This window comes from Gekko japonicus, unplaced genomic scaffold, assembly GCF_001447785.1.
Source record: "Gekko japonicus isolate JY-2015 unplaced genomic scaffold, Gekko_japonicus_V1.1 scaffold156, whole genome shotgun sequence".
Lineage (NCBI taxonomy): Eukaryota > Metazoa > Chordata > Lepidosauria > Squamata > Gekkonidae > Gekko > Gekko japonicus.
Genome location: NW_015166424.1, coordinates 558,837 through 583,140, shown reverse-complemented (window position 1 = coordinate 583,140; position 24,304 = coordinate 558,837). Strand labels below are relative to the sequence as shown.

Here is a 24,304-nt window from a genome sequence, read left to right as displayed (position 1 = left end):
GTCACTGCATAGACATGCTCCTAGGAATAGGGTCAATTTTTTGTAACGTACAGAGTCGTTCTCAGTATGCTAGCCACTAATACTTACTGCCGTCATGTCAGCCAGTCAACAGTGAGATGTATTGTTGGAACTACATACGCCATCACACATAGTTGATTTGAGAATCAGATGTTGCGTCTTAGAATTAATGCCTGGGAAATGAGGTGAATGAAAACCAACCTGCTGAGTGAAAAGGAGTATGTTGTGGTTCTTCAGTCTTCAAAATACTGTTTTGAGGTTATTTATTTATTTATTTTATTCAATTTATACCCCGCCCTCCCTGCAATGCGGGCTCAGGGCGACTAGACATGCATACAACAGGGGTCATTTCATAGAAAAAGAGGTGCAGGTGCTTATTAGCATAACTTATTTGTATATGCCATGCCCCCTGACATCACCAGAAGTGTGTCAGAAGGCAACACCCTCCACTCAGGCTCCACTGGACTGTTTTGGATTGCTAGCTATTGGGGGGGGGGGGGCGAATTTGCACTTCTGCAGTGTGTCAGAAGGCAACACCCACTGCTCAGGCTCCACTGGACTGTTTTGGATTACTAGCTATTGGGGGGACGACGTGCAGATCTGTCCTCGCAGAGGAAGAAGAGCTTGTACCTGAAGGCGGGCCGGGGGGGGGGCTCTGCAAATTAACTGGCTGCTTCTTGCTCCTTATGGTCCAACTGAGGGCTGCTGGGAGCATGGGGTGGGGCTCCTTGCATGTGCCCGCCCCCTGGGTTCCTTACTGCCAGAGCTTTGCTCCTGTGCACTCCCGCAGGAAATGAACCCTGCACACACCCCTGCCCTGTGTATAGCCAATAGATATCTATGAAAGTAAAGTAAAATTCTTTCCCAATGTTTTATCTGGTTGTTGCCATTTTGTTTTGGATTTGCAAGCTATGCCTGATTTTTTAAACCTCTTCTTTGTTTTATTCCAACTATTTTAGGGTTCTCCTTTTCATCCTTTTTGCATTTGTTCTTTTGAAAAAGAGCAAGAGAATGACAAGAAGTCATATTTTCAGAGTGTAACTTCTTGAAAATACGGATGCTTTAAAACTATTTCTTTTACTCTAAGGAGAGGAAATAATGTTCTTCTATACCTTCATTTCTAACCCTTTAGGTTACCAACACCACTAGACTTTGACAATAAGAAAAGGTCTTCAGATCCTTTCTGTTTCCAAAAGCTTATTTAAAAAATCTCAGTAGATAGAAATATATTTACTATGTAATATGACAGTGATATCTAGCACTACTGAAACCTCTTTAAACACAGTGGATAACAGGTCATTTCTCAAGACAATAAGTTTATTGGTTTGAGGCATCAGTGAGTGAGCCAGTTCTGCTGACCTTGTTATACCTACACTATAGAAATCACAAAAGAATATAAGAACATAAGAGAAGCCAATGTTGGATCAGGCCAATGGCCCATCTAGTCCAACACTCTGTCATACAGTGGCCAAAAATACCAGGTGCCATCAGGAGGTCCAGCAGTGGGGCCAGGACACTAGGAGCCCTCCCACTGTTGACCCCCTCAAGCACCAAGAATACAGAGCATCGCTTGCCCTGGATTCCCTATCTATAATAGCCACCGATGGACCTCTGCTCCATATGCTTATCTAATTCCTTTTTGAAGCCGTCCATGGTTGTAGCCGCCACCGCCTCCTGTGTCAGACGATACAGTCTATTATCTTCCATGACATTCGTACTCTCGCGTCCCTGCTTCCTGGTTAGAGCACACCGGAAACACTTGCCGATGGAAACAACGCTGTCACGTCTGATCGCGTTGGGGCGCGTCAAATTGCGACGGCGCACATTGCCACACCTCCTCCCCCCCCCCGCGTTTTCCGGCACTTGTGACCGGGACCTAAGTTGGTTAAAATTGGAGAGTGGAGTAGTTGGAATTGTTTAGTACTGTTGGGAGCTTCTGTAAGCTAAGCAATTCACAGTACCCCGAGGGACTTTGTAGCTGTGAATAGTGAGAGGAATTGGGCTTGCCTGTGTTAGCCGAATTGCTCTTTAGGAGAGACAATTGGAACAGTTTAACTATCGGGTTACTGGTCTGTGTCTACGAAGGATGGGCTGTACCAATGCGTTTCAATGAGAGACAGAGACAAGAGTCAAATACAACTCTATTTTACTTGGTAGTTATTCAAACACACAAGGGTAGTAATAAAAACCATGCATACACACAAGAACTAGTAAAAACAGGTAAAAAGAGTTACAGCACAATTGCATGAGCAGGCGATTCGTTGGTATCCTTGACGAGAGTATATTTACCTTCGATGTGGCTCAGCTCCTAAACTTCCAGCAGGGATAAGGACGGGAGGGTAGAAAGGGTGAGAAACACGTGAAACCAGACCAGCTAGAGACACATGAATTGACCTTAGCTGCAGTCTAAGGCAAAGTGGGTTCTTAGGGGTTCGGATAGTAAGCTGAACAAAAGGGGATAAGCAGACAAGAGAGGTCGATGACGAGGGGGAAGGCGAAGGGGACGAAGAAGATGGCGAAGATGCTGCCTGGCAGTTCCATGTTCAATGTTATAAACTTTCTTGAGAGGGGGCGAGGGGTGGGCTCAAACAGATTATCGTGTAGCCCTACCCCAAAGGTCAAGGATTGGCTATGGGGTCAATTTTTACTATATTCATTCACCAGTATCACTGACACGTCTTGTTGCTATTTGTAATAAATTTCTTGGCAGGGTAAACATCTGATGTTAAGATTGTCAAAGTGGAGACATTTGGGTTGGGCTGACTAGTGAGTTCATTGTTTTAGTTGCTTCTTCGTGTTAGCATACATGATGAATGTAGATAGCTCTGGGGCCCCTCTAGATGGATGTTAGCTCCGGAGATTATCGCTCTCAGCTGGTACCGTCTTCAGGGTGCCCTTTCGTTGAACTTTCCATCCACAGTCTCTCAGATAGCAGCCCGTTTTATATCAAGCCTTTATTCATAATACATAGTCAATAAAATAGCCCAAAATGGACGCCAGGGCTAACACCTGGTACAAGTCAGGTGTCCAGTACTCAAAAAGATTGCCTGCAAAGCATTGCCTTGACAGCCATGATGTTTAGCCATAGCAAGCTGCAAACACAGAGACACAAAATGAGGAAACACATAAACAGAATAGAAGCCAGAAATGTCAAGAAGAACAAAAAGGGTGGTGTTAACTGTCTTAGGCCCCGGTCACGCGGGCAGGAAACTGCGGGGGGGAAGCATGGCTGTTTGCCCTGGGGCAAACTAACACGCAGTAAAGCGATCATACCTCCTGTGGAGGTTCTGTGGAGGTACCGTGGAGCTTCTGTGGTTACGGAGAGGCGTCGATCACAACACATGGCTGCGCGCAACGAAGAAGCGCGTGCGCGGCGAACTAGTTTTTTTTGTGTGTGTTCACTACGAATGCGCATGCTCCGTTGGGTGCATGTGTGCAACCACGGGGACTTGGGGGGAAAAAAGACCTTTTTCACAAGGGGACATGGGCGGGTGCCGGATGCCACCGGAAACGCGATCAGACGCCTGCCCTGCCCCGCAGTTTCCGGAAACTAGTACCTCCGAGGTACTAGTTTTTTACTGCGCGGTTTCGGGAGGAAGCCTCGGTTGTGCCACAGAAGCGCTACGCTCCCCAGATGTGCTGGTGAGATCGCACCCGGAAACTCCGCCTGTCTTCCGTATCTCTTGCGTGGCTACTGTTGCGTGTGACTGCAGCCTTAGTTTTGCTAATTAATTTGTTCTAAAGATTTCACTTCCACAGTATAGTCTGTCTATATCAATAAGTGGCATTGCTCCGCTCCGGGGGAAAAACCCTTTGTCTTGCTTTGCTAGTTTTTTGTGGGTAGAGGGCTTTTTATGTAGGGGAGCACTGAAGCCTGAGATCCAGCACAATCTAAGAATAGTTCTGAACATGTTGTTTGGCACTGAGCACCTCTAAAAGACCCATTAGCTTTTAGGGAGTTGCCCTCATCTTCCCTGTTCCTTCAATGCCGTTTAATCCCTCACAAGGTGGGGAATTCTGTAGCTGGGAAATCACAGTAGACCCAGGCCCCCAGCACTCAAACAGGAATATTTTGTAAATTATAAAATGTGATTTTCCCCCTCCACAGAAGCTAGCATTTCCGTTTCAGTAAGGAGTGCTATACCCTGACCAGTGTTCCCTCTAAGCTAAGTTAGTGTGAGCTAGCTCACAGTTTTTTAGCCTCCAGCTCACACATTTTTGTTTCAGCTCAGGAAGGATGGCTCCAGAGCAAAATGATTTATGCAGCAGACAAATCGCTTGCTCATGACTTTAATGTCAGTAGCTCACAAAGTAGATTTTTTGTTCACAAGACTCCACAGTTTAGAGGGAACATTGACCCTGACCTGGATAGCCCAGGTTAGCCTAATCTCATAAGATCTTGGAAGCTAAGCAGGTTCAGCCTAGGCTAGTATTTGGATGGTCATGATGTGGAGGCAGACAATGGCAAACCGCCTCAAGAGGTGGTGGATGCTCCTTCACTAGACGTTTTCAAGGGGAGGCTGGACGACCATCTTTCGGGTATGTTGCAGGGCTGTCTTTCGGTTATGCTCCTGCAGAGTGCATGGGGTTGGACTAGATGACCTGCAAGGTCCCCTCCAACTCTAACATTCTATGATTCTATGAACATCTCTTGCCTTGAAAACCCTACAGGGTGACCATAAGTCAGCTGTGAATTGTCAGCCGTGCACTTTCCACCAAAAAGAGTGCCTTATGGAATACAATAATAATAATAATAATAATAATAATAATAATAATAATAATAATAATAATAATAATAATAATAATAATATACTTTATTGTCATTGTACATAGTACAATGAAATTAAAGATGCAATCATTTCGGTGATCTACAACAATATTCATATACACTCACACACCATTCACTACTGTCCCATAACTCCCTTAAGGTTCACATAACAACTTAAAACCACCAATGTCACCCAAATTCCAATTTCATACAGCATTTAAGGCAATAATAGATCTTGAATAAAAACTATTTTTTAATCTATTTGTCCTTGCTTTAATAGTGAAGGTGGCATCGTTTTCTGTTCTCTTCTACCCCACCCCCAACTACTCACTGTCATTCATTACATGGAGGAGAGATACTCTTTGTTGTTGTATTAATTTTATTAAATGTACAAAAAAGATAGATGCCAACATAAAGTCTGGCTGTAGTTAAGAACTAGGAGTATCTACATATTCAAGCAGTTTATTAAAATTGCCAAACAAGTTTTTCGACTGTTTCCATCATTCCCTTCTGTAGTAAGCTAGATTGATCAGCATGGCAACAAGATAAGATAATGGTAGGACTTCCTAAATGCCAGCAAAGCAACTAATTTATCAGTCTTTCATGACTAGCAAGCTACAATAAAGCATGGAAAGCAGCAATAAAACAAGTATGCTGTTAGGGGCCTTCCGAGTAAAAGAACAATTAGGGGTAGACCAGGGTGATTTTTATCCGAAATTATACCATGGGTTCTGAATTTCTATTTCGGGGAAAGATGATTGGGATTTTCCTGTTACCTCTGGAACTAAAAAGGAGATTTACATTGTTGTTTTTTTTAAATGAAAGCTTGGAATTCAGAAGAACTAGTAATGACAATGGTGATATAGGAATTACTGGTTTTTAGAAAGCCTGAAAATAGCATTCTGATGGTTCAGTTGTGGGAAAAACTACTACAATGGAAAATGCATGTGGATTCTATGTACAAAGATGTTAGATTATGCTTTTAGATTGTATTAAAATTATATTAAGTGCAAAGTAATGTGCTTATAGTTAAACAATTAGTAGACATGCTTATATGGAAAATATATGAATTAAACAATGGAAAACTGACATATCAGTACTAAGGTGGCCTTCATTTAAATGAATCTAGAATGCTGTTATGGAATTAGATCTAACACCTTGTTAGCCCAACTGCTTTTTCCTACAGCAGAGGGTAACTAAATTTAACGTGAGCTCTTGCCAAAGTTTACGGAAGTCCAATCAGACCCAAGAAATCCAAGTGAAAGAGTCAAGAGTCGAGACTGGTGTATTAAAATCAATTTTGTCTTTTACTAAAGGATATCAAGTCTCATTCAAACAATACAGATTCTCGCACACAAGCAATCAAGTTCCTTTAGACATACAGCAATGGAAAATTAGTTCTTTTACTGTAGGCGGTAGGTAGGACAAACGGTTTTATACTTATCTGTTTCCAGAAGCCTCTTCTGTTGCAATGAAGAATGAGGGGGTGACTGAACTTAGAACCTAGGGATACTTCTATTCATACTGCTAGAAACCAGCTAGCAAACATGTGGACCTCTCTTGGCTGTACACACCAGAGAAATCAAAAAGCATACACAAAGGAACTGAGACAGAGAGCTGGACTTAAGAGGTTGGTAAAGAAGACAGAGGACGAAGAAAGGGGATGTGGCTAGCAAAAACCCAGCACATGGCTTCTGCCATATAGGCTGAACCTTTGGGGTTGTTGGCAACCTTGCTATCCAAAGGATTTACCTGACTACTAGTCCGTCCCATCCCTAAAATCATTGGTGCATGTAGATGAAGGGGCTGACCTAGGGGGTTGGTCAATGCTTAAAACACTACCCTCTAACTTAGGTACCACCATCTGGTTAGGTGTCAAAGCTCTGCTTCAGAATCTCCTTTGATGTGCAGAGAGATATCAGCTTTCTCAGGCATCAAATAAACATTCCCACAAGAAACAGCAATTCAGATGTAGAGCTCGATAGGTGGATTGCGTGCCATCAGGTCTCTCATCAATGGAGGGCTGCTTGTCTTTAAGCTGTGGTCTTTGCTAACAAAGGATACATGTGCCTCTTCTCCCTCAGGCCAGGATCTTTGAGTGTGTGTCACCAGGTTCATTAGTATGACAGTGCGGGCAGCAAGCAAACTTTCTCTCTTCAGGTGAATGTCTCTCACTCTGGTGATTCAAACAGTGTTCCCTGAACCTCTGGATGTGTATGCGTGTGCACAATTCATAGTGTCAACAATAATCAGTCCACAATTATGCAAATATCAGTTCATATCTCAACAACCTCCATAGTCCATTTATATTATAAACAGGGGAGACATAAAAATCATTTCAATGTTGATAAAAGTTGAAATAGTATTGGGTAAGCATCTGAAGTCCTGTGTTATATTCCATAAGGATAACTTAGTTTAACATTGTATTTTCACACCTTCCTCTGAAAACACTTTAATTAAACATATGTTTTTTTGGCTGGGTCATTGGGAAGAAATACGCATGAAAGAAGTTTGGAGAAAGGAAGTTTGGTCCTGCAAAGCTTAGCTGTATGAAGATCTGTAGTGAGCTGCATTGTAATGATAGTAAAATAGAATGCTGACATGCCTTTTGTCTTTATTCTTTTCAGATATCTCCGTGAGTTTACTGTCATTAGTTGTCACTGCCTGTGGACTTGCTTTGTTTGGGGTATCTCTGTTTGTGTCCTGGAAGCTTTGCTGGGTTCCTTGGCGAGAACGTGGCCTGCCTGGAATCAAAGACAAACAGGAATCACTGAACTATACAGATACAGACACCAATGACCATGAGTATAGTGAGGATTACCTGGGACAGCCTACTTCATATCCGGACTCTTCTATGAAGATTAGCCACACCTCCCCAGACATTCCATTGGATGCAAAGACAGGGACCAAGGAGAACTGTGTGCACAATGTTCGGATGCATCGGCAGATCACAGAACCAACCCCTTCCGCTCGGTCAGTACTTAGAATTTCTTTGGTATTACAGAGAAAAGGGTACAGGATATCATAGGAAAAAGAAACTGTTGAAAAAGTAAAACTTGGTTACCACACAGAAATACATACATAGTCACAAAACGGACTTCTTGCAGAGCAAATGGAGCAGAATTTCTTCTGTTTCGCTTTTCTGCAGATACATTTTATTGCAACAGTATGTAGGTATATAAAAAACCTTTATGCACCTAAATCAATAAGTTGTCCCATAGTATTATAACACTAAGGGAGCAATCCTAAACCAGTCTACTCAGAAGTAACTCTGGTTATATTCAGTGGGGTTTACTCCAAGGAAAACTTCTTACGGTTGCAGCTTAAACCATACAATTTTCTGCTGCCCTGTAACTTACTTTCTTTGGGACTTCATCATTGCTGCTACATCTGGCATGGTATTAATACTTTAAGAAATACATTTTGGCAATATGGCAATGAGACCACATATTGCCAGTTCTCTCCGGTGGAGTGCTTTGGAGGGCGGTCCAGGAGGGGGAGGGGCCATCCCCGATGTGATGATGCCATGCGGAGAGACATCATCATGTCGGGGAAACAGTACCATCTGCAGCCCCCACACTTTCCCCCAATAATTTAAAGAAGAAGAAGAGTTTGAATTTATACCCCGCCCTTCACACGGAGTCTCAGAGTGGCTTACAAACTCCTTTCCCTTCCCCTCCCCACAGCAGACACCCTGTGAGGTAGGTGGGGCTGAGAGAGATCTTTCCAGAACTGTCCTTGAGAGAACAGCTGTGAAAGAACTATGGCTTGCCCAAGGTCATCCAGCAGGTGCAAGTGGAGGAGTGAGGAATCAAACCCGGTTCTCCCAGATTAGAGTCCGCACACTTAACCACTACACCAAACTGGCTCTCCAAACTTAAAGGGAACCTTCCCTTTAAATGGTTGGGGAGAAAGCGGGCGCTGCAGTCGCCTGGCCTGCAAGCCGCAAATTCATGGCTTGTCTGGCAGGCACGTGTGGCCCCCACTTGAAAAGAGTGCACGCTGCATGTGCCTGCCCTACAAGCCCGAAATTGCAGTTTGTGGGGCAGGCGTGCATGGCCCCCACTGTTTTCAAGTTGGGTGCAGACAGCTGTTGGGGCGGGGCTAGCCGGCATCTGGGGGAGATCCCCAAAATTGGAGGATTCCCCACCTGGGAACTGATATCCCTACACATATTTCAAACAGTATTTTTTCATAATGAATGAACATTTTTAAACTTGGAACTTAGTGAAATTGGCTAGGTTTTTTTCTCTCTCTCTCTCTTTTGCACGCATTTTAGGCTTCACGTTGATCTGAAAGTATTAACAAACTTATATGTTCAGTGCTAAACCTTCACACTTTTTTTTGTAAGATTCTTGACTATACAATGTAAGGAATGTTGTTGGGGAAGTGCTGTTCAGTTTTATATATTCATTGATCCTTATAGGTACTATCTTGAAAAGAAATTGGAGTTTACATGACTCCTCCTTTGTTAACAGGGTGCAAGAAGAAAACATAAAATTGGCCTCTACTTTTGGCTCCTTTGTTCCCTCACATTTTAAAGGCGGGGACATTCAAAATTAGTAAGGTTGGGACAAAAGGCAGAAGCTGTTCCAGGATAGGGTGGGGCGCCGGCCCGGCCCGAGGGCTTTTTGGGCCCTAGGCAGGGCTACCTTCTGGCACCCCCCCCAGCGTGCACCCATTATGGGGTTACCAACCTTCAGGTGGGGCCTGGAGAGAAGGAAGTCCAACTTCTCTCCCGGCCCCCCCTCCAAGCTGCCCTCCCCACTGCCTGGACTCACCTTCTGCTGCCATCCTCTGGAGCGCGGCAGCCAGCCTCCCTGGCTGTGGTGCCTGGAAAGAGAGCCGCGGCCGCCCTGAGCAGGGTGGTCGCCCCGCACCAGCCCCAATGGCCCGAAACCTCCTGGGGCCCCCGCTCACCCACGCGGCTCTCCCTCTGGCCCACTTCAGCTGCGCCCCCTTTCCACGCGGAGCTCCGCCGGGCAGTGCTCCAACCTCACCAGGCTGGCTGCTTTCTTTTTTTTGTGGGTGGGGGGGGTGGCGGGAAGAGGCAGAAGGGCAGAGGGATTTAATCATGGTGAGGCAGAGGAAGGAAGTGGGCATCCCCGTCCAAACCCCCAGTCGACAATGCCACCGCCCCGCCTTCTCCTCTTTCCTCGATCCCTCCTCTCACCCCGCCTCCTCAGGAGCAGGGCCCGGGCAGGGAGGCGGGGCCGCAGCACAGCCCCAGCTGAGAGCGACCTGCCAAGAGCGAGCCCACCGCCTACCCCCGCAGGCTGCAACAATAATTGGGCAGGCTGCTTCCAGGGGGGGCACCTGCGCAATGAAGCGGCGAGGAGCAAGGAAAGGCGTAACCTGCCTTCATCAGCCCCTTTCACCCCCCATACCACGTGGCTGGGAACACAATGTTGCATGGGCTTTTGGCGGGGGGGAGGCGCAGTTCAACGCCCCATCCAGGGCCGGCCGCCCCATCCAGGGCCCTGTGCTCTAGGCGAATGCCTAGTTTGCCTAGTGGGTGAGCCGGCCCTGGGCGCCTCACAAGAAGACAGTAGCAGTCCAATGTAAACCTAGCTGGAGTGGGGCAAGGCAAGGAAGGTTTAAGAGAGTAACAAGACTCTGAGAAGGGAGAGATAAAGTTGGGCTTGACCCAGCCTGGGCAGAGCCGCAGGGATAAAAAGAGCAATGTTAGGAGTGACAAGGGAGGTCAGGAATGCAAGCTGGTTGAGTAAAGCTGAGGAAGTGCAAAGAAGGAAGGAAGAGGAACCAAAAGGAGCTGAAGCCTGGGGCAAGATAAGGCTACCAAACTGACACAGGCCTGGTGGAAATACCTCAAGGCAGAGGCCCACCTCAGTCCCCGGAGGTTTGAAGGGCAGAAACAGGCTGGTGAATGGCACTGCACTTGTGAGGAAGCCTGTGTGGACTTTGCTGTATCCAATAAAAAGGCTATTAAGGAACAGCATTGTGCCTGGCGAGTCTCTGCTGACTATGGAAGTTAGTTATGATGTCCTGCTGCCCCCCAGGGGTAAATCCGAACAACACAGTTGTTGGCAGCTGCCTGCAAGAGTTGCACTAGCGGGGCGGGGTTTATAGATCACACTTTTTCTGTCTTTGTTTTAGGAGTTGGACAAAATTGTTAGTCCTGTAATAGATGAAGGTGGCCTCAATTAATTCTTGCAAAGTATGCTCATTTGCACTTCTCTCTGATCCTGAGATATCCTGCAAAAGTTTCAGCAAAAATAGAACAGGTTAATAAAACACTTGTGAGGATTAGAAATAGGAGGTGCTAGGTTTTAGCCAAAGTTTTGATGTCATAATGAGTGGGATGTGCAGTCACCAGTGTTCCCTCTAAGCTGAGTTAGTGTGACCTAGCTCACAATTTTTTAGCCTCCAGCTCACACACTTTTGCCTTGGCTCAGGAAGGAGGGCTCCAGAGCTAACTGATTTATGCAGTAGCCAAATCACTGGCTCACAACTTTAAAGCCAGTAACTCACAAAGCAGAATTTTTGCTCACAAGACTCCACAGCTTAGAGGGAACAGTCACTTGGAGAGGACTGACTGAACAAAGATTACAGTGGAGAACATGTAAAAACAATGTGAATGTGAGTGGAGAAAGGCAAGAATAAGAACTTAAAAACTGTCATGCTGTATCAGACTTGCAGTTCACTCAGTTCAACACACTCTTGTTGACAGTGGCCAAAAAGGATGTCTTGGAAATCACATGATCAAATCATATAAAGATAATTATCCTCTCTAGTTTAATCTGGCAGTCAAAGCCCCTACAGAAATAGAAATGCCATTTTTCAGTGAATAATACACACGTTTGTCATAAACTTGTTTCAACCTTTTAGAACCCACCAGTCTAGCAACCATGGTCCTGAACTGTTAGCAGTTAATCCCATACTTGTTCGGGTTTATCCACTTGACCCTACTGGAAATCATTTTTACTCATTGCAAAAATAGATTTCCAAATGGTTAGCACCATTCTAAGCAAACACCCTTCTAAGTCCATTGATTTTACTGGACCTAAATGGCCCTAACTCTGTTGAGGATGGGAGTCGACGGAGTAGGAAAATGATGTTGGTCTCTGGTAAGATTTGAGGGGTTCTCCCTTGGACAGCAGAGCAGAGCAGCAGCAGAGCATGATGCACTACCCTTATAGCAAGCAGGGTGTCTCTTGAGCTGGTTTTGTTGTATTGCAAATACCACCCCCATTAGCTGGATAATGGTAGTGCAGGAGTGAAAAGAATGCAACAATGCCAAGGTAAGAGATTATATTTCTAACCATGTCAGCTTCTGCAGAAGAAGAGCAGTAATACAGGTGTGTTCAGGAGTTTCTGATAAACAGATTGTGCTTTATGAGTTCACTTCTTTCTCGTGACCGGATATAAGATTCCAACTTGCTTGTAACTGGAGGAGCAGAAGTTCTGTGGCTTATGCTGTCATTGTCTGATTCACTGCATTTTCGGGGGGGGGATTCCCTTTCCCACTGACTGGATGTCTAGGATTCAGTAAAAGGGTATTCTGCCAAGAAATTCAGCACTAATATGAACAATGTGTAAGTGCAGAAGGACTATAACAGTAGGTTCAGAGGTTTTTGAAGCTGTACTTTAAAAAGCAAGATTCCAAGGAAGTGCTCCTGAAGCATCAGTAACTTCACAATCATATCTTGCAAGGATGGATGAGAACAATGTAAGAGTATTTAATCTATTCTGGAAGCCCCTGAAGAAGACAGGGCTATGATGATCCATGTACACATGGTTAGGTAAAGGTAAAGGTTCCCTTACTCGAAAGCTAGTCGAGTCCGACTCTTGGGTTGCGGTGCTCATCTCTGTTTCAAAGCCGAAGAGCCAGCGCTGTCCGAAGAGGTTTCCGTGGTCATGTGGCCGGCATGACTAAACTCCAAGGCGCACGGAACGCTGTTACCTTCCCACCGAAGTGGTACCTATTTATCTACTTGCAATTTCTTGCTTTCGAACTGCTAGGTTGGCAGGAGCTGGAACTAGAGACGGGAGCTCACTCCCTCATGCGGCACCCGGGTCGCGAACTGCTGAACTACCGACCTTCCACAGCCTGCAGTTCAGCGTCTTAACCACTTGAGCCACCGCAGCTCCATGGGTTAATTGAGTGTAAAAATCAATGCATGTTGGGAGAGTAAGGATCATTCCCACTGGCCCCAACTTTGACCTTACATGTTAATAATGCTGTTTGCATGGAGGGCCTATGAGTGTGTGCTTCTTAGGTGTAATTTGTACCCTCAGTTTTTACATATGATGGACTGGGTGTGCGGTACGTGTTTACATTTGTGTATACAACCCTAAACCTCTATATAATAGGATTTTGAACACATGAAGGACAGTTGTGGCATCAGAAAATGTGAGCCAATCCCCACTCTGTATGTTCATTTGTACATTTGACTGCCATCTGCCCAGGGTAACTGACTTTTCTTAACAGCAAAAGGTACTTCAGTAACCCTGCAGGATTGTATAGCTGGTTGTTATGAGGAAAAGGAACCCCTTTACACTTGATACTCATATTCTCTAGGTGACCACTTAAAATATCACCACGTATGTCCACTCAAGCTAGTCATCAAGCCGACCTCGAAAGCCATGAGTGAGAATGCGCTATGCCCAATTTGTTTCAAGTATGATGTGTAAACTCTTAGAGACAGTAGTATTTTTTCTTTTTTGCGTGGTTTTTTCCCCTTGAGAGGGCATTTTTCATCAATTCTGTGTTACATTTCCAGAGGAATTGTGTTCATTGTAGCCCATTGTCCATCGTAAAGCCACTTCCCAGTGTTGGAGGAAGGGAGAGAGAGAGACATGGGGTGATTTCCCACAAGTGCTGCTCCGCACTCTCTCTTCTCTTTGGCCTGATGGTATGTGTCAATTTCACACAAGCTGCTGCATGGCCGCATTTTGCCCCGCAGTTTCGTGCGATTTTCCCCGCGTCTACTCAATCCTGTTTTTTGAGGATTGAGTAGACGCGGGGGAAACCGCATGAAGCTGTGGGGCAAAATAAGGCCACGCAGCAGCTTGTGTGAAATTGACACGTACCATCGGGGCAAAAGGGAGGAGTGAGCACGGAGCAGCGCTTGTGGGAAATCACCCATAGTGATTTATTGAGGGCTCATAAGGCATCCTTTGTCCAGTTCCAGCAGCCTGTAATGAAACTGACACCTGAACACCTGATATACATTATAGATTTTTGACACATAATTTTTAACTATTGTAAAATCATAGGTAATCCATTCTGGGTCTTGTACTGTTTGCAGACTGAGGCCCAGTTCTGCAGCTAATTCCAGTGAAAAATGATGCTCTTCTGGAAGCTTCAGTGAGTTGGGTAAGGCAATTTCTAGGCTGAGGGATTTTGTCTCCTCCTGGGCTTGAATCTTGCCCTGGTGTGTGTGTGTTTTTTGCTTAGGCTTCAGTGTAGTTAAAGCAGTCAGTGCTGATGCTATTAGCATTGATTTTTGCTTCATTGCTTGCCCAGGCACCCCCATAAAGATACAAGACTACAGCACCGTTACATAGTTTTATTTAAATTTTAAATAACTGATAGATCTCATAATTTATTAAACATGCTAACATATTTAAATGGGCAAACTGGCTGTCTTTGTTGGGCAGATCCACCCTGGTCCCAATCTTGGCCAGGGGATTTCCGTTGGCCTTGTTAATCCTTGTCCACACACGAAATGTGCTGAGAGCTGCCAAACCTCTTCCCATTCCCCATTGCACGGTAAGACCTCTGCCAACTTTGAAAGACATTGCTTAGCACCAAAGGAATTCCTTCCCAAACCCACCCCTCTTTAAGTCCTGTGATGAGCTGCTCCAGTCATGCCCAACATCTCAGGGTGCTTGCTGGTCATTCCTCCCTATCATGACCAATCCACCCCATTCCTGCCAAACAAGGGGGCTATCCTAGCTTAACACCCTTGTACAGGATAGGCATATCATAACAAAAAGAATAGTGGGGGGTATAAGCCCTCCCATCTTCCACAGTTATCTTCCTTAAAGATTTGTTGATGGTGTACCTCACCCATCTGATACAAGCCGGTTTTAAGGCCCCTCACCAAATTGTTCTCTGAAGGAGTTTGGTCCACATGAAGACAACGTCCGGGCCCCATTCCTTCATCTTGTTCAAATCCCTAAGTGCTTTCAGCATGACAGCAGTTATTTTTGTGCGTACCAGATTATTCTCACCCTAATGCGGAACCAGGATTTCAGAACAACTGCCGTTTCTCAGAACCTGGTGGAGAGAAGGCAAGAACTGGTCCCACAACATTCCCTGCCTGTCACACCACTGGATGCTGGCAAGGGGTGAAAGGCCCAAATGCGTCCCTCCATCACTGGATGCAGCCTTTTGTTTTCCCCAAAAGATAATGGAATGGCTCATAACAAGAATCCTGACTGGGTTCCGGGATATTCCTGCACCTGGAGAAAAAATTTAATTGATGTTGAATCATCTTACATGACTCTTGGAAATATTAGAACACCACCTACTGATCCTCTGTATTGCTTTCCCCGAAATGCCCAACCCTGCTGCAGATGAAGCAGCCCCAATATGAAAGGAGTGAGTATCGTACTCCTGCACTGTCAGATTCACCTCCACCAGAATCTATCGAGCAGAGGCCCCAAATTAATAAAGTGTTAGTGGTGACCTATTACCATACTTAAACAAGCAGCATCCCCACCTCTGTGTTCCCATGAATACACCTAGAACCTTAAAAGGACAGAGTTGGGGATCCCTAGCAATCTTCAAAACCGCACAATGCCCCCCTGCCCTGCTTATCAGTTTCAGACCTGCAGATCGCTGACACTGCTTTCACCTCTGAAAACTTCAGAGCTTCCAATTGCAGTGCCCTTCCAATTGCAGTGCCCACCAGGAATGAGCTAACAGCAAACTGAGCCACAGAGCAGCACAGAAAGCCTCCAGAGCCACTTCCCCAAAAGGGTGGATCTCACCAGGGCCAGAACACTGACAGCAAGATTCCTGCACTAATGTCCTCAACAGATCTGGGGTGAGTAGCCATCTAGAATCCTGCCTTATCAAAATTTCTCATGACCTGCCCTCCATCCTCCTCCTTATTTTAAAAGCGAATGTATTGTCTGCTCGGCCCTGAGCCTTTGCCTTGAAGACCAAAGCAGCTAAATAAGCCCTAAGAGTCATCACCGTTAAACCCTTTTTTACCACAGGGAAAGCAGGAACTGCTCTATATGTTACACTGGCAAGGGCCAGGCTTGTTTTAAACCTACCTCATCCCTACAAACTATAAACTTCTTATTGTGCCATGTATAAGCTGCCTTTGTGGTTGGAGCCAGCAATGCCATCACTGCTGGAAGTCCTTTGATCTTCTAAAGTGCCACAGGCCATCTGGCATTGGCATCGGACATTGGTCTGCAGTGGGCGTTGACTCACAAAAACGCTGTTGCTGAAGACAATACAATGTGTCAGCTGTGCCATTGTCCAAACCACACAGGTATTGCATCTTGAAAAGAAAAACTGAAGGCATCACAGCACTAAGACTGATACCAACTTCATTATCCTGACATTCTTAGAGAACTGCTTCTTCTCATCAGTACTAAAATACTAGGTTGGTAAACACTTCTGCCGGGATAGAAATAGCAACAACAAGAAATAACTCCAAAAACATGCAATCCTTTAACGAATCCTCCTGCTCCCAGCTATCTGGCTGCTGCCTGGTGCACCAGTCCCCCCTGGAAATATAGAATATCCCCCAACTGCATCTGATTGAACTTCAAAATCTTGGTCTGTAAGGAACTGCTGCCTCCAAAATGATACCCCACTAAAACCCTCAAAGAAGTTCAACCAAACGTAAGCATCTACCTTGATCTGTGCAGTGATTCTAATTTTAAGGTGCACTTGTCTGATATTCCTGGTAGGATGAGACAAATGCCTGTAATGAATTCCAAGTGCCACAACCCAAAAGGCAAAATTCAGATGCCCCAGTACAGCCTGCATCTGCTTAAGGGTATCTTCTTTCTAGAAAATATCTCTTGGCCAAGCCCTAACATTTCTCCAATTTATCCTGAGACAGTTGACCAGTCTCATACCTGGCAACAGTCTCAGTGCCTAAGAAGGCAAACCACTGTGTTGGCCTTGTCATCTCTGCAAACTCCACACAGCTCCTCAAAAACAGCCATAAGCCAGCCACATTCACCAGAGTTACTGTGGCCAGCAACAGAATATCATCCAGATAATGTGTAACCATACATGATGTAGCTTCCTGTGAGAAGACCTATTCCAACATGTACTAACACATTTCAAGGGCTGAGCAAGACATAGAGCATCCCATGGTCCTTATCAAAATAAAGCTGACCTTTGAACAGGAAATCTAACCACTCAGAATCCAAAGGGATACTGACAGAAGCCTAAAAGCAAATTTTATATCACACCTTATATGGCACCCTGTCCTTGGGAAATGAGAGAAGAAGAAGAAAAAGAAGGGATTGGATTTATACCCCGCCCTTCACTACCCAAAGGCGTCCCAGAGCGGCATACAAACTCCTTTTCCCTTCCTCTCCCCACAACAGACACCCTGTGAGGTAGGTGGGGCTGAGAGAGCTCTTGACAGAAACTGCTCTTTTTCAAGAACAGCTCTTATCAGAACTATGGCTTGCCCAAGGTCATCCAGCCAGGTGCAAGTGGAGGAGTGGGGAATCAAACCCGGTTCTCCCAGACTAGAGTCCGCACACTTAACCAACTCACCAAACTGGCTGTCTGAGGTGCCCACTGTCACAGTATTTTCCAGTCAATGACAGAGCAAGGCCAAGCACTGAGACATGAGCTGCATGTTCTATTTGTCCTATGCAAGTTCTGGGTCTAATGCTCTTCCATCCTAAAGATCTCATCATAGAGGAACCATGCAGACCCTGCACATTCCACATATGCCCAGTGGATAATTTCCATATACATAATCAGGTCTGCTGACATATCAGGTTGTATCTGGAACATTTCCCACATGTAAATATTATACACCAGTTATCCCAAGTGTGCTCCACTGACTCATGCTGTGTTTGGCCTTTCAGGATGTCCAGGTGCCCAGTGACTGTCCTGAGTCTCTGCCCTGTGAAGCACTGTTCTCCCAGGTTGCCCAGCTTTCTGAAGGACTCCTTCTCTTGTCTCTCCTTTGTTTCACTACCACCAATTGGTTATTTTAGGAATTACTTGTCAAGAGGGCCACTGCTCCCAGCTTCCTTTCCCACATAGCCATTCTAAGACTCCACCTAATGCCTATCTCTCCCAGGTCCCAGTCACTGGTTGTCATACTGATGGTTCACCACACTTGTGTAATCTCAGAGAAATAGCAGCTGACAGCCTCCTCTCCCTTGGCTCCTGTTTTAAATAGTGTGTTTGATTGGAAGAGGTCTTTGCAGTATGGAGAGCAGCTACTGTCATGCCTGCCCCTGCTGATGTCATGCCTGCCCCTGCTGATGCCCCTGAGGAGGCACCTGCTAGCCAGGAGCCTGTGGACTTAGAGGCTCCTGAGGACAGTACTGCAGCAGAAAGGCAAAGACTGGATCCTGTAGCTGAAAGCTATCTAAGTGGTGAGGAGGATAGAGCCTCCCAGGGAACACCTGCAAGGGATCAGTCTCTGCTGCAGCCCAGTGATTCATCATCAGACTCGCCTCCACCTGTAACCAGGCTCAGGAATGTAAGGAGACAACAGCTGAGAGAGCGAAGGCAGAATGCACGCATGCGTGCCAGAAGATCTCTTAGCTCTGAATATTGACAGGATCCTGACCTTGCTCCCGGCTAGCTAATGAGTTGATTAGCTAGCAGTGTATATCTGCAAGTCTGTTGCCAGCAGTCATTTGTGCTGGCAAACGTCGTTTGTTCAGGACCTGAATCCTTGCATCTCTGCTCCAGACCTTGTGGAATTCTTCTCGGCTTGATCCTCAGCTTTTGACCTTCGGCTTTGTTGACCCTGCGTTCATCTCTGACTCCTCTGGTATCGTTGTGATTTATGGACTTGAAACTTTGGTATGTCTGACCCTGCTTTTGGACTGTGATTTAAACCTGCTTGACCCTTGCTACCTGATTTGCCCGGCTTGACCTCAGACTGTGTTTCATTTTAAGCCTCCTTAAAGGGCAAGCTGCCAAATGGGCCACGCCCTTGCTGGTGGGGAATTCTCCCTTACTATCTGACTTCCAGGCTTTCAAGGCTCATTTTGCCGCTGCTTATGCCAATCCTGTGAAAGCTGAAACAGCTAACCGCAAAATAAGGGCTCTTACTCAGCATAAAACCTCTGTCGCTCAGTACACCAATGAGTTCCAGCTGCTGGCTCAAGACCTGACATGGAATGAGGCAGCGTTTATTGACCAGTATACTGAAGGGCTGTCTGACGAAATTCTAGATGAACTTGCACGCAGTGAACGCCCTGACACTTTACAAGCCCTCATCCATCTCTGTCTCCGCATTGATGGGAGGTTACAGAGCCGCCGCCAAAACAGAAAAAAGGCTCTCGCCTTCCCCAGCAGAACCCTTCAGACCTTCCACCGGCCTTCCTCCCCCGGCTCCTCTCCACCTCCTGCAGGCACAGAGCCCATGCAACTTGGCACCGCTCGGCCCCGCCTTACTTCTGAGGAGAAGCTGAGACGGCGCACTCAACAGCTGTGTCTGTATTGTGGAGAAGCCGGGCATTTTGCCTCCAGCTGCCCTGCCAAGCAGAAGCGCTCACCACAACCGGCTCCACCGGTAAAAGAGCAGCCCCAAGCCTGACCGGACCCCCCGGTTTGGGGCCTATTCTGGGGTCCTCCAGTACTCCATACTCACCACAGACTCCCTTCCTGGTGCCAGTGCGGTTGCAACTCCCAGACAACCGCTGGCTCTTCATCCACGCCATGTTGGACTCAGGGGCCGCCTGTTGTTTCATGGACATTCTTTTTGCCAAAGAACACGGCGTTCCCCTTCAAGAGAAGGCAACCCCAGCGCTTGTAGAAGCCATTGATGGACGCCTGCTCCGCTCCGGACCCGTCGTCCAAGAAACCCAGCCACTCACCTTGTGGATACAGCAGCACCAGGAACAAATAACTTTCGACTTGGTGAGGATGCCGAGGTTTCCAGTCATCCTGGGTCTCTCCTGGCTGCGCCACAACAACCCTCAGGTAGACTGGGTACATCAGGAGCTCCAGTTCGGCACCAGTCCTGCACCCACGCCTTCCGTGGAAACGATGGTAGACACCCCGTCTTCAGCACCATCGCCAGAACCATCACCAGCTGCTTTGCTGCTGGGCGCTGCGGCTCCCGCTTTACCTGCCACCTATCAGGACTATGCAGACGTCTTTGACGAAAAGGAGGCAGACCAGCTACCCCCGCATCGGCCCTACGACTGTGCCATCAACCTCATCCCCGACGCTCCGTTACCCTCAGGCCGCCTTTACCCAATGGCAGAACCGGAGCTGGCTGCGCTGAGGGACTATTTGGACAAAAATCTGGCCAGAGGGTTTATTCGGCCCTCTACGTCTCCTCTGTCTTCCCCAGTCCTCTTTGTGAAAAAGAAGACAGGAGACCTCAGGCTCTGCAATGACTACAGGGCCCTGAACAAAATCACCATACGGGATAGGTACCCCCTCCCGTTGATCCCTGAGCTCATGGACCGTTTGCGGGGAGCTCAAATCTACACAAAGCTAGACCTGCGTGGCGCCTACAACCTGGTGAGAATCAAGGCAGGAGATGAATGGAAGACCGCCTTTGGTACCCGCTATGGCCAATATGAGCACTTGGTCATGCCCTTTGGCTTGACCAACGCCCCTGCAGTGTTCCAACGCTTTATGAATGACATCTTCCGTGACCTCCTCGACCGCTTCGTGGTAATTTATTTAGATGACATCCTGATCTTTTCCGCCACCGTGCCTCAACACATTGACCACGTAAGGCAAGTGTTGCACCGCCTGCGCACCCATGGACTCTATGCGAAACTAGAAAAATGCGAGTTTCATCGTAAGTCTGTTGAGTTCCTGGGGCATATTATCTCCCCTGAAGGCACGCTGATGGACCCCAAGAAGGTGGAAGCCATTCTCCAATGGCAGCCTCCCCAAAACCGGAAGGATGTTCAACGCCTCCTGGGGTTCTCCAACTACTACCGCCAATTTATACCCGCCTATGCCGACCTCACCAAGCCTCTGACCCGTCTCCTTCGCCTGAAGGAACCCTTCCGATGGACCCCGGAAGCTGACCAAGCCTTCGCCATTTTGAAGCAACGTTTTGCGACCGGCCCCCTCCTGCGATACCCTGACCCGAACCTTCCTTTTGTAGTGGAAGCTGATGCCTCTAGTGTGGCCTTAGGGGCCGTTCTATCCCAGAGAGCGGATCCCTCTCAGCCGTTGCAACCCTGTGCCTATTACTCCCGGCAACTCTCCTCAGCCGAACAGAACTACACCATCTGGGAAAGAGAGTTACTGGCCATCAAGACCGCCTTCGAGGTTTGGCGTCATCACCTCGAAGGGGCCCGTCATCCAGTACAGGTACTCACAGACCATCGCAACTTGGAGCACCTCCAAACCACTCGCCGGTTGAACCAGCGCCAGATTCGTTGGTCCCTCTTTTTCTCGCGGTTCAACTTCACGATTTCCTACATTCCACAGACGCAAAACCAAAAAGCCGACGCTCTGTCCCGCAAACCGGAATATACCCCAACGTCGAAAACGGAAGCACCTGACACCAGTATCCTACCACCTAACGTTTTCGCCGCAGCTCCCGAACCTGCATCCCTCGCTGAGGACATTCGGGCCAGTCAGGCTACAGACCCTTGGGCTCAACAACGCCTTCAGGAGGTACAACAAGGGGATTCCAAAGACCTAACGGTCAAAGACGGCGTACTCTATCATCGGGACCGGGTCTATGTTCCTCCCGGACCCCTGCGAGCCCGCATCCTGCGCCTCACCCACGATGCACCTCCAGCCGGACACTTCGGGCAACACAAAACCGCTCATCTGCTCACCCGAGACTTTTGGTGGCCCCGGGTTCGGGCCGACGTTGACCGGTATGTGAGCACGTGTGATGTCTGCCGCCGGGCCAAGGAGGTTCCTGCCAAGCCCTCCGGCCTCCTTCGTCCGCTCCCTGTCCCATCGAGCCCTTGGGAAATCATCTCGATGGACTTCATCGTCGATCTTCCCCGCTCACACGGACATTCTTGTATCTTTGTGGTGGTGGATCTCCTCACAAAGATGGCGCACTTCGTTCCTTGTCCGAAAATCCCCACCGGGCCGGAAACTGCCCAGCTCTACCTCCATCACATCTTCCGGCTACATGGGGCCCCAGCACAGATCATATCAGATCGAGGCCCGCAATTCTCTTCCCGCTTCTGGCAGGCATTGCACCAGGGACTGGGGACGGAGGTTCACCTGTCATCCGCGTACCATCCCCAAACCGACGGCCAGACGGAGAGAACGAATGCCACTCTTGAACAATATCTCCGCTGTTATACCACGTACCAACAAGACAACTGGTACTCCTTGTTACCTTTGGCCGAGTTCGCCTACAATAACGCGGTGCACTCGTCCATCCAAGTCACCCCATTCGCAGCCAATTATGGATATAACCCCCGCTTCTTCTTGCCCGTTGGACCCCCATCTGACGTTCCTGCTGCAGATGCCAGGATCCAAGAGCTCCATGCACTTCACGAGCTCCTTCGGGAGCAATTACAACATGCCAAGGAAGCCTATAAACGGGCAGCGGACCGCCACCGACAGGAAGGGACACCCCTGAAAGTCGGCGACCTCGTCTGGCTCTCCACCCGGTACCTCCGCGCTCCTGGCCGCTGTGCCAAGCTCAACGCTCGCTTCATTGGGCCCTACAAAATAGACGCCCAGATCAACCCTGTAGCCTTCCGTCTTGTTCTACCAGATCATCTCAGGATTCACCCCGTATTCCATCGATCCCTCCTGCAATTGACAGCTCCTCCGGACCCGAACCGGGACACTCCACCAGCACCCCCACCTCCTGTCATGATCGATGACGAGGAGGAATACGAGGTGCAGCAGGTCCTCGATTCCCGCCTTCATAGGGGTGTCCTGCAGTACTTGGTGGACTGGAAGGGCTATGGTCCTGACGATCGATCCTGGGAACCTGCCTCTCACCTGCATGCCCCGGACTTGGTCCGGCACTTTCATACAGCCTACCCGGACAAACCTGGCCCTTTCGATGAGGGGGGGCCTGAGGGGGGGGATAGTGTCATGCCTGCCCCTGCTGATGTCATGCCTGCCTTTGCTGATGCCCCTGAACAGGCTCCTGAGGACCCTGAACAGGCTCCTGAGGACAGTACTGCAGCAGAAAGGCAAAGACTGGATCCTGTAGCTGAAAGCTATCTAAGTGGTGAGGAGGATAGAGCCTCCCAGGGAACACCTGCAAGGGATCAGTCTCTGCTGCAGCCCAGTGATTCATCATCAGACTCGCCTCCACCTGTAACCAGGCTCAGGAATGTAAGGAGACAACAGCTGAGAGAGCGAAGGCAGAATGCACGCATGCGTGCCAGAAGATCTCTTAGCTCTGAATATTGACAGGATCCTGACCTTGCTCCCGGCTAGCTAATGAGTTGATTAGCTAGCAGTGTATATCTGCAAGTCTGTTGCCAGCAGTCATTTGTGCTGGCAAACGTCGTTTGTTCAGGACCTGAATCCTTGCATCTCTGCTCCAGACCTTGTGGAATTCTTCTCGGCTTGATCCTCGGCTTTTGACCTTCGGCTTTGTTGACCCTGCGTTCATCTCTGACTCCTCTGGTATCGTTGTGATTTATGGACTTGAAACTTTGGTATGTCTGACCCTGCTTTTGGACTGTGATTTAAACCTGCTTGACCCTTGCTACCTGATTTGCCCGGCTTGACCTCGGACTGTTCCTGGACTTTTGCTTGCTTGCATCACGCCCCCTAGTCCTGCCGTGACAGCTACCAGTTTTTAGAATAGCAAAGAATTTATTAAAAGTAGGAATACCACACATATTTTCTGCACAGCAACAGATTGAGCAAAGAATGCAAAACAAAAGTATATTCATTTGCCATATCCCTCACTCTGTACATGCTCTAGCTGATCTTATTCTAAGGTTGGCTCTTTAACTTATATAAGCAGAGATCAGTGGATGTGGATGATGGGCAGAGAAATAATAGCAAGGCTTGTGGGAAACTCAAATAATAGCAAGACTTGTTTTAAAAGTTCCTCTGACTCTTTAAAATATTGAAAGGTTGATACTTCCAGCAAAACCACATATTTTGTGTTTCGTCTGAATACCCTATTCATAATTTCCTGATCATCACTAAATATCCATGCAAAATAATCAAAGGCCCCAGTCACACGGGTCAGATAACGCGGGGGGGGGGAGGCGTGGCTGTTCGCCCCGGAGCAAAATAAAGCATGGTAGCCCGATCACATGGTCCCCCGAGTCTCCGTGCTTAGGCTGTTAGCTGGCAATCACACGGCAATGCTGCAGCATGGTAAAGAAGCAGTGCGGCATGATCACACAAGCGTTTCGCATTTGTGCGCATGTGCAGTTCTGCGGAGCAGC

At 47.5% G+C, this 24,304-nt stretch overlaps 1 protein-coding gene across 1 annotated transcript in view; it reads left to right on the top strand.

Annotated features, from left to right (window-relative positions):
* The window catches only part of SYT9 (synaptotagmin 9), a 132,748-nt gene that overhangs the window by 55,774 nt on the left and 52,670 nt on the right, over window positions 1-24,304 (top strand). The window contains exon 2 of the mRNA XM_015411711.1: window positions 7,414-7,759. Coding sequence (XP_015267197.1) covers window positions 7,414-7,759 — 346 coding nt within the window. The remainder of the gene's footprint in view (window positions 1-7,413; window positions 7,760-24,304) is intronic.